The following is a 10,973-nucleotide window of genomic DNA, read 5'->3' as shown; positions in this document are numbered from 1 at the left end:
TCAAAGTAATCGGTTTTTATTTTTTCTCGCGCTAAGTATCAAAACGTTATACAAACTTAACAGATTCATGCAAACAAACAAACAAACAAAATAATAATGTTTGTGCTTCGCACATTCCTTCAAACAGAAACATATCGACGCCGCTCATTACACACGATTATTCTTTTTTTTATTATTATTATATATTTTAGTTATTTGTGTTTACCTATTCATTGATTTACCTAGTCGTTTAGTAAGAGAGAGAGAGAGAGAGAGAGAGATCTACCTCCTCCTCCTCCTCCCCCCTGCCTCACCGTCCGCCTGTCGCCGCGCCCTCTGCCTCCCTCAACCGACAGCAGCATCAGTGGTGGCCGTAGGACGGCCTGGGCTTCTTGGGCGGGGGACCATAGGAAGGCCGGGGAGCCTTGGGCGGGGGGCCATAAGAAGGCCTGGGGGCCTTAGGGGGAGGACCATAGGATGGGCTTGGTGCTTTGGGCGGAGGGCCATAGGACGGAGAGGGAGCTTTGGGAGGGGGACCATAGGAGGGCTGAGGGGCCTTGGGTGGGGGGCCATAGGATGGGGACGGAGCTTTAGGAGGGGGGCCATAGGATGGTGCAGGGGCCTTGGGTGGGGGGCCAGGATGGGGATGGAGCTTAGGAGGGGGCAGGATGGTGCAGGGGCCTTGGGTGGGGGGCCATAGGATGGGGATGGAGCTTTAGGAGGGGGGCCATAGGATGGTGCAGGGGCTTTGGGAGGGGGGCCATAGGATGGGGAAGGGGCCTTTGGGGGAGGGCCATAAGATGGAGCAGGAGCCTTAGGCGGAGGACCATAAGATGGACGTGGTGCCTTGGGCGGGGGGCCATAGGATGGGGCAGGAGCTTTAGGTGGAGGGCCATAGGACGGGGCAGGAGCCTTGGGTGGAGGGCCATAGGACGGGGCGGGAGCTTTAGGTGGTGGGCCATAGGACGGGGCGGGGGCCTTAGGGGGAGGGCCATAAGATGGGGCAGGAGCTTTAGGTGGAGGGCCATAGGACGGGGCGGGGGCCTTAGGGGGCGGACCATAGGACGGGGCAGGGGCCTTGGGCGGGGGGCCATAGGACGGGGCGGGGGCCTTAGGGGGCGGACCATAGGACGGGGCAGGGGCCTTGGGCGGGGGGCCATAGGACGGGGCGGGGGCCTTAGGGGGCGGACCATAGGACGGGGCAGGGGCCTTAGGGGGCGGACCATAGGACGGGGCAGGGGCCTTGGGCGGGGGGCCATAAGAGGGACTTGGTCTCTTCTTGAACAGCCCCAGGAGCTTGAAGATTGGGGAGCGGCGGGTCCGGGACGGGGCCTCAAGGTCCTGCACCTCGCCGCGAACTGTGGAGGGAAGGAGTTACCGAGGAGAACAGGGAGAGGAGACGCGGCTGAAAGCGTTATGTCTGCAAAGAAGAGCAGGAACAGGAAGAAAGAGAAGAACAAGAACAAGAAGGACAACAAGAAGAACAAGAACAAGAAAAACAAGAACAACAAAAACAAGTACAAGTAAAGTAAATAAACGAACTCGATTAAAAAAAAGAGAGACAGGCTTGCATCACCGCCACGTCCACCCCTGACCTGACACGGCAAGAAGCAGATCTGAACGCCAAGACAAAAAGAAAATACTGCTAACTGTTCAAAAAGCTGAGGTACTGAATTCACTTGATGCTTGCTTGGCACCTAAATCAATCAACAGACGGAAATATCAGAACATTATACCTCTCCGAAACCCTTATCAATGAGGGTATAGGACTCAACGTTGCCAGATTGTCGTACTCAGCCTCCTATGTTTACCGATTTCCGACATAAAAACTACCTCCTCGACCCCAATAACTAAGTGTTGTTTTCTTGCTTTCTCTCTCTCTCTCTCTCTCTCTCTCTCTCTCTCTCTCTCTCTCTCTCTCTCTCTGTCTATTTATCTATTTATTTGTGTCACATCTGATGATCTGAACTACTACTTCCGCCGACCTACATTCTTTACTTACCCAAACCAGGTTCTTCAGGTGGTATACGCTACAGACTCAGGCACCCAAGGTCAAGGGTTTGCAAGACTAAATATTGCTTGAATGAGTTGAAAAAAAAAAAAAACGGGTCACATCGAACTTGAATCAGTCTTGTGGAAAGTCAATGAAGATCCAACAACCGAGAACACACAAAAAGTACGCACGCAGGTAGATAGATAGATAGAGAGAGAGAGAGAGAGAGAGAGAGAGAGATGGATAGGTATATTGAAATGTACATGAATTGTGTAGAAGGACAACAAGAAGAAAAGAACAAGAAGAACAAGAACAACAAGAACAAAAACAAAAGTAAATAAAGGACGATGTTGTGAATGCGATGTAAACAGTGAGAAGATACACATACCACAAAATTAATGATGTCAAACACACGATAGCACTTCAGAGTTCTAGCTTAACTTAAAAATATAACGAAACGAAACTGCAAGAGGTGAAACTTTGCACGAGAATAAGAATGAAGAAAAGAACCTACTGTATACAAGCAAAGAGATTTACAGTAGCATAGACCCCCCAACCCCCCCCACCCACCCCACACACACACACAGGTGACTCACGGTGGATAGGTTCTTCCAACAGGTGTGAGGAGACGAAGCTGGTGTCTCTCCCCTCCACCACCACCATCACCACCATCACCACCACCATCACCACCTGAGGGACAAAATAAATGGCGTCAATTATTCTCTCTCTCTCTCTCTCTCTCTCTCTCTCTCTCTCTCTCTCTCTCTCTCTCTCTCTCTCTCTCTCTCTCTCTCGCAAGGAAAATAAAGAAGAGTGACGATTAAGAAGATTTCAAAGAGGAGGAGGAAGAAGAGGGGGAGGAAAAGGAGGAGGAAGATGTAGAGAAAGAGAAGATAGGAAGATACAGCGAACGCATCACCTATCATAATCAAAGAAGATGAACTATGATAAAGAAGATAAATAAGAATGAAGGGAAAAGGGAAGAAGAGGAGGAGCAAGAGGCAAAGTAAAGAAGAGAAAGGAGAAAAAAACCCAGCAAAAAACAAGAAAGTGAGAATGAGAACGTAAAATTAACTAGAAAGAGAACTAGGAAGAAGACGAGTGAATACAAGACGATAGAGGAGGAGGAGGAGGAGGAGGAGGCATAATAGGTAAAAGAGAAAGGAAACTTGTACTGGACATGTAATAATAAACATAAGGCGGAGAGGAGGAAGCAATATGAAGAAGGTGATAGTGGTTGTTGGAATGACGTGTGTGTGTGTGTGTGTGTGTGTGTGTGTGTCCCTGATCGTACGGTTGACGGTCCCTATTACAAAACTATCATATTATGTTACGCTTGCCTATTTCAACTTCTCCCTCCCTCCCTATAGTTCCACCCTCCCTTCATCCTTAACCCTCTCTCCCTTACCCCCCTCTCACTCCCTCCCTCTCTACCTCCCTTTCTCCTTCCCTTCTTCCCTTACTGTTGCTCCCCTCCCTATTACTCCTCTCTAGTTTCCTTCACCCATATACTATCTCCCCCCCCCCCCTCTCTCTCTCTCTCTCTCTCTCTCTCTCTCTCTCTCTCTCTCTCTCTCTCTCTCTCTTTCCTAATAGCGTATCTTGCGTCACATCTTTGCTCCCCTCGTTAGCGCGAACACACACACACACACACACACACACACACACACACACACATACACACGCAGGCACAATCTCTCTCTCTCTCTCTCTCTCTCTCTCTCTCTCTCTCTCTCTCTCTCTCTCTCTCTCTCTCTCTCTCTCTCTCTCTCTCTCTCTCTCTGAAATACATTTAAACACATATATAAATTATTAGAAAAGTTTATAGCAATTATTAGCAAAGTGGGCGCGGTACTAAAAAAAATAGTGCGGTTGCGGTAGTGCGATCTCATTTTTTTTCCTTCCGCGGTACGCGGTGTGCGATACTGCGGTAGCGGTAGTCAAAATAAAAAAAAAATACATTGCCTGTCCTGGCTATCCAAACAAAGGAAACATGCTTAAAATAGTACAGTGAACAATCGGCCGGCACCACGGACGGGTCCAGGGTTGAAATGGCCGGCACCGCGCGGGTTAACGAAGACTCACAGTGTAGTAGTTTAGTCTGTCTGTTTAGTATTTAAATTTGAACAATAACTGAAAAGTCAGAATGATTGAATCACTGTTTCTGATGACTGATACCGATTGACTGATTGAGTCCGATTTACTGTAAAAAAAACATTTCTGTGAGCATGCCGCGCTGTAAATGTCGTCTTCGATAGTTTTCAAAGTACCGCAAAAAAGTACACCAGGATTTTTTAGTGCGGTCCGCTGTAGTGCGGCATTTTCAGAAATTTTGCGGTAGTGCGGTAGTGCGGTACTTTTTTGTGATGCGGTACTACCGCACTACTGCACTACTGCACTAAGTACCGCATTTGCCCATCTCTGATTATTAGTAAATTTTATACACTAACACAAAACAATCTGATGAAAAAAAAAATAGATAAACGAAGAAAGTTAAAAATAACTGAATAAACATCTCAACCAAAAGAAACACACAAATAAAACACAAGTTTAAAACACAGACCGGTTTAAACAGCAACATTATGAAGTAGTAGCCTGTTTGCCTCTCTTTCCTCCTCTCCTTCCTTCGACTACTCTCTTCTCTTCAATTCCTTTCTCTTGCTCTTGTTGCTGTCCTCTTCACCTCCCGAGTTAGACTTCAAGTGTATGACATAACGACCGAATCCTTCCCTTTATATAGCCACCTTTCACTCTTCTTCACACGGTTGCCAAGTACCTAAAGCTGAACAATATGGTGTGTGTGTGTGTGTGTGTGTGTGTGTGTGTGTGTGTGTGTGTGTGTGTGTGTGTGTGTGTGTGTGTGTGTGTGTGTGTGTGTGTGTGTGTGTGTGTGTGTGTGTGTGTGTGTGTGTGTGTGTGTGTGTGTTTACCATTTGTTGTTGCTTTGTTTTTGCGTGTATTTATGTCTCTCTCTCTCTCTCTCTTCCTTCTTTCTAACGCAAGATGGTAGATAAAAGCGTAAGAGTAGTAAATTAGTTTCAGTGTAAGAGCATGCTGCTGTCATTGTCATTCTTCTTCTTTTTCTTTCTCATCATCTTCATCATCATCATCATCGGCATCATCATCATCTTATTCTTCTTCGCCTTATTGTCATTATCATTGTTTTTGTTATTATTATGAAAAGCAGCAGGGAGGTTAAAAGTGAAAGGTCAGTCCAAACTTTCACTGAACTTCAACTCGATGGGAGGCAACTGCGGCAATAATAATAATAATAATAATAATAATAATAATAATAATAATAATAATAATAATAATAATAATAATAATGACGACGATTTTTCCAGGTACAAAACTTTACTATGGGTGGTGCCAATAAAAGACAGAAGCATCAGTAACAGTCGTATTATTATTATTATTATTATTATTATTATTATTATTATTATTATTATTATTATTATTATTATTATTATTATTATTAGTAGTAGTAGTAGTAGGAGTAGTAGTAGCCATTGCTGAAGGTAAGTAAAAGTGTTCCTTCATTATTTGTTTACTTAAAAAAGCGAGTGTTTGGAGAGTGACTGTCGAGCGTGGCCTTTCGTTTTTCAAGGACACGAGAGAGAGAGAGAGAGAGAGAGAGAGAGAGAGAGAGAGAGAGAGAGAGAGAGAGAGAGAGAGAGAGAGAGAGAGAGAGAGAGAGAGAGAGAGAGAGAGAGAGAGAGAGAGAGAGAGAGAGAGAGAGGGGTCAGTGAGCGTTAGTACAGGCATTAACACCTGTAATATTGCGCTACCCGCTCAATGACACGTTAATTAACACACACACACACACACACACACACGTTCAGACATCGACGTGCTAAACGGTGCCTTAGGAGAGGGTTTGCATGCAGTCAAGAGAACGCCAATTTATCGCTTTTCTTGTTAACTTTATTTATTATTATGCTTTTTATTCTTCCATGTTATTATTTTGCTTATACTTATCATAACATTTACCATTAGTGTTGTAGTTATTATTGTTGTCGATGATATTTTTTGTGTATTTTGTCATACGTATTACTATTGCTGTGATTATTATCTCTTTCACTAATGTCATTCCTTCAATAATTATATGCTGCTTCTGTTCCTGCAACAATTACTACTATCAGGTGTGTTTGTGGGGGGAGGGGGGGGGGGGTATTTCCACCTCTTGAAGGCAATGGTAAAGTTGGGAGCATACGCTATTCTGAAACAAGTGAAAAGTTGATCTATTCGGGATAATAAATATTTTTCACTTTCCGCCCGGATATCGAACCCGGGCAGATATTCCCAATTTCTCCTGTCTACCTCCTATCCTAAAGTGAAGACGCTCGGCTGTAGCTTCGAAACTAACCACGGGGTGTTCTGGAAAGTACTCTCATTGTGATCCCTACACAAAACTAACCGCACTATCTCCCCTTTATACCAGTATATCTTAACCTAACCTAACATTACCTGCCCTGTTCAAGATTGGGTGACACCTATCAGCAGGGAAATAGGGAATACGCAGCCCGGGGTCGTGAGAGGCAGACACTCCAGCGTCGAACCGAAATGGAAACACGTGAAGGTGAAGGTATTTTGGAGTCTTTAATCCGTGTCTCGAACCATTACATTGATACTACTACTACTACTACTACTACTACTACTACTACTACTACTACTACTACTACTACTATCATCATCATCATCCAGCAGCCTCCTTTCCACCTCCTCCGAATGTGTGTTTTTTTTCTCTTCTTTCTCTTTTTCTGCACCCCTTTCTTTGTATCTCTTCTCTGTACCTCTTTCTCTACACCTCTTTCTTTACTCCTCTTCCTTTACTCCTCTTTCTTAGCACCTCTTCTCTGTACCTCTCTCCTCACACCTCTTCTCTGCACCTTTCCTTACTCCTCTTCTCTGCACTTCTTTCCTCCCTCCGATCACAACCCTGGCGGCGGCACAGCGACATCTCATTCTCCACGGGCACTGCTTCGACGCCCCTCGTTACCTGTCATCTCGCCCCGCCGCCTCTCTCTCTCTCTCTCTCTCTCTCTCTCTCTCTCTCTCTCTCTCTCTCTCTCTCTCTCTCTCCACCCACCGCGGACACTCTTATTATATATAGACCGCAACATATGTGAACTTAAGGAAGTGAGAGGGATTATACCGCTGTGTGTGTGTGTGTGTGTGTGTGTGTGTGTGTGTGTTGCATCACGCACCCACCTGGTCACCGCCGCCTCTCATTAGTATGACAGCAGATGGACACAGGTAACGCATCTTCGCCAGGTAATTGGCCATAGTTACACGTGATACTGTCTACTTTCCTTACGATAAACAATGCTATGCAAACCCGAGCTTGTACATCCCTCGGAGGTAGTGTTTCTGTGTGAGGCATAAAGTGTTTGTTTTGGATGTCTGAAGTACGTTTGGTATGACTTCTGGTACGAACTATTGATACTGTTGATGAACGATGCTGTCTGTTTTTTACGTCACATGCTTTTCCTTTATTGTTTCTGGGAATTTTTTATGTAGCATTGGTTTAGCGGCGTCATAACACATTTTAGTATTCATAAGTAGGGTATGGTTTTAATTATTGGGTTTGTGATGTGCTGTACTTATATTTTGGAGCATTACTAGATTGCTGTGAAGTTGTTATTATTTCTATGTATATTTTTGTGGTGGTCAATAAACTATCAGTCTATCTCTCTATCTGTGAGGCTGTTTACTTTGCTAGAAATGTGCACTGCGTACGTAATCTGAAAGTGAATTCATAATCTTAGCAGTGTTGTGGTTTGATATAATTAATGGAGGAAAGGTGTTGTGGTCGTCTTAAGTAATGCGTATGGCAAAACACTGCTCTGATATACGCCTTACTTTCTTAAAAATATGCAGTGTCATGTGTTGTCGTTGTAGGGTAGATTATGTACGAACTGAGGTGCTTTAAGTTTTCACAGTATTAATTAAAACACGTATCAGAGTGGCACATAACGACGGAATAATAATAGATAATTCTGAAATGAGAGACACGAAAAAAATGAGATAAATAAAACGGCCGAGGTACAGTACCATCACAGAGTATATGTATTCCCCTCGACTCCTTAGGGAAGGGCGTGGTGCCCTAGAAATAGCGGGTAGAGGCTCGTGATCCCAATCGAGATAACCGGCGTTCAATCCCTTCCCTGCACAGCTGATGGTGGGGTTGACATCATCATCATCATCATCACTATTATCTTCAACCATTACTAAATAGTCACCTGCAGATCAAAGGCTTTTCCCAACGTCCTCCACCTCTCCCTCTCTGATCAACGTATTCCATCCTGTGTGTGTTGCGTGCTGCCCGTTAACCCAAGGCCATCTAGAGGGGATGGCCTTGGTTAACACCCGCTACGCACTCTGCTCGCTAAATAGCCACCCACCCAGCTCATTCATGCACTCCAGGTAACTCCTACTGGGCGTCAACATTGATCAAAGGTCCATGCCCTCACTACACTCGAGGCGATTCCATATCATACCCTTGGCTGCCACCGTCACCTCAGGATACATGTATGACTGGTTACCACCTACCACAGTCAGGGGCCTTCTCGCTAGCCAAAAGTTACTCCATATCCCTTTCACGAGTCAATGTACATTTCTTTTTACTTATTACCGATTGATGGCTATTCCTACAATTATGGTTGTGGCTTTCAGTGAATAAGAGGTCTTCTCGTTAGGTTTTACGGGTTTGTGGTCTTCGTGCAAATGAGTAACTCTTAGAAAATCGGTAAACTGATCGGAAATATCGAACGCTTGGAACTGTAGCCGTGGCTGCGACGAAGGCTGGGAAGGGTTGTAAAAAAAAATACATCGTCGTGTCCTTTAAGTCTTTGGAGACATTATTGTAAACCTGTATTACATAAGTGTTTGTTGGTCTAGGCCCGGGGGTGGGAGAAGAACACATCTTCAGGATTCCAGAAAGGACTTTAAGTAAGAAGTTTGATGAAAACTCGTCCACTGGTCACTGAATTAGCCATACATTTGAGACAAGGTGTATTGAAAGTATTAACGCTTTTCCATGTTGCCCATTTATTTTACTTTAGTAACTTATGTTAATGTTAATTCATTTATGATCTATGAAAAGCACAAGACAGAATTCTGAACACATCAGTATAAGCAAAACCAAGTGTTGGGCTGCTGGTGCCTGGCTGCTGTGTTGTGAGATATTCTTCTGCTGTGTGTTGCGTGGAACTCTCCTTCTGCTGTGTGTTTCGTGGAACTCTCCTTCTGCTGTGTGTTGCGTGGAACTCCTTTTGATGTGTGTGTTGCGTGGAACTCCTTTTGCTGTGTGTGTTGCGTGGAACTCCTTTTGCTGTGTGTGTTGCGTGGAACTCCTTTTGCTGTGTGTGTTGCGTGGAACTCTCCTTCTGCTGTGTGTTGCGTGGAACTCCTTTTGCTGTGTGTGTTGCGTGGAACTCCTTTTGCTGTGTGTGTTGCGTGGAACTCCTTTTGCTGTGTGTGTTGCGTGGAACTCTCCTGCTGTGTGTGTTGCGTGGAACTCTCCTGCTGTGTGTGTTGCGTGGAACTCTCCTGCTGTGTGTGTTGCGTGGAACTCTCCTGCTGTGTGTGTTGCGTGGAACTCTCCTTCTGCTGTGTGTTGCGTGGAACTCTCCTGCTGTGTGTGTTGCGTGGAACTCTCCTTCTGCTGTGTGTTGCGTGGAACTCTCCTGCTGTGTGCGCTGTGTTGAATTCTCCTTTGGATGTGGGTTCACCTGCGCCCCTGCACTCACCCAGTCTGCCCCCCGTGGCTTTTTGTTAGCTGCGTTATTCTTTCGCTACCTTACGCCATTACCAGCCATTCTGTTGCATGTTCCTCTAATTTACGTACGTGTTTTTAGCAAGCGCGGCTTCGTAACTTGAAACGCCTGACGAACGATTTTCATCACTGCATGACGTAGAATATTGCAGATGCCTTTTCACTTATTTGTTATGTAACGTTTGTTTTTGTTTCTGTCTAGATACCATGTGGTTCCTTGATTTCAGGATTTTTTGGCACATACAGTGTCGTAACCAAAGCATTTTTGCCTGGCGACAAGTTCTCCCGTCATACTCATGATGTTAGACGCTGTATTTTGTGCTTTTATTGGGAGGCGGTGGCCGAGTGGTTAGCGTGCGGGCGTTGTGAGACCGGGGACCTACGCGAGTCCCACCGATGCACGCTGACAGTATTATTTTCTACCATCACCGAGTGGCGGAAGACCACCCACGTGCTGCCCAGAGACCTTCAGTCAACCCTGACTTCAGCGACTTCTGTCAAGAGGAGCACCCGGCAGCATGGGCCAGGCAAGAGCCATGCACGCCACTACGGGCCGGGGGGGTCGCTTAAGAGACGCCCTCAAGAAAGCTTACCGGCGCTAGAGGCAGCACCTTAAAAAAAGTAGAAAAAAAAAAAGTCCCGTCCACGATCTAGCTGCCACCTGCCCGCACGCCACGCGAAGGCTGGACGTTCGAGGAGGTTGTTATTAACCCTGCGTCAGCATCGGCAGGAAGGACCGGAAGTGTCCGGCCCATGGAGGATCAGTGTGCTCCCAATCAGAGTCAGAAGAGTTCTTATATGGAGAACGTAAAGCGCTCTTCTTTCCCGGCCAGCCAGCCAGCCCAAGGCTTTGAACCTGCCGCCCTCCGAACGTTGAGCCTCCCGGGGTTGGACAACACATAGTTGGAGTTTTCACAGTGGTATTTATTATCATACCCTCATAACATTATTTCCCTGCAATTTAAAAGCTATCTTTGCCACGCAAATTCCATTGCCGTGTCCTTTAACTAACTAATGCTTAGCAACAGGAAGGTAGCCAACAGTTGTGGTTCTCCAGTAAATTCACCAAATATAAAGCACAACAAGCATAATATACACAACAAAACCCGGATGGTAATTACTTCATTTATAATTATATTACTGATACATGTCCTTTGCATCAGATAGGCCAATATCATGAAGGGAAAGTGTTGGTGTATTCCTGAGGTGCCGTTGTGTTGGCGC

General features: G+C 45.6%; 1 protein-coding gene across 1 annotated transcript; it reads right to left on the bottom strand.

The window, feature by feature from the left end:
* On the bottom strand, nucleotides 1–4,669 carry LOC126985652 (uncharacterized). The gene is given in 4 exon segments (XM_050840802.1): nucleotides 1–645; nucleotides 648–1,337; nucleotides 2,569–2,662; nucleotides 4,536–4,669. Coding segments are annotated over 4 exon segments (1,107 nt in total). The 5' UTR covers nucleotides 4,554–4,669; the 3' UTR covers nucleotides 1–340.
* Between the last annotated feature and the right edge of the window lie 6,304 nt (nucleotides 4,670–10,973).

This window comes from Eriocheir sinensis, chromosome 60, assembly GCF_024679095.1.
Source record: "Eriocheir sinensis breed Jianghai 21 chromosome 60, ASM2467909v1, whole genome shotgun sequence".
Lineage (NCBI taxonomy): Eukaryota > Metazoa > Arthropoda > Malacostraca > Decapoda > Varunidae > Eriocheir > Eriocheir sinensis.
Note: the sequence above shows the minus strand (reverse complement) of the source record. Positions and strands in the feature narration are given on the sequence as shown.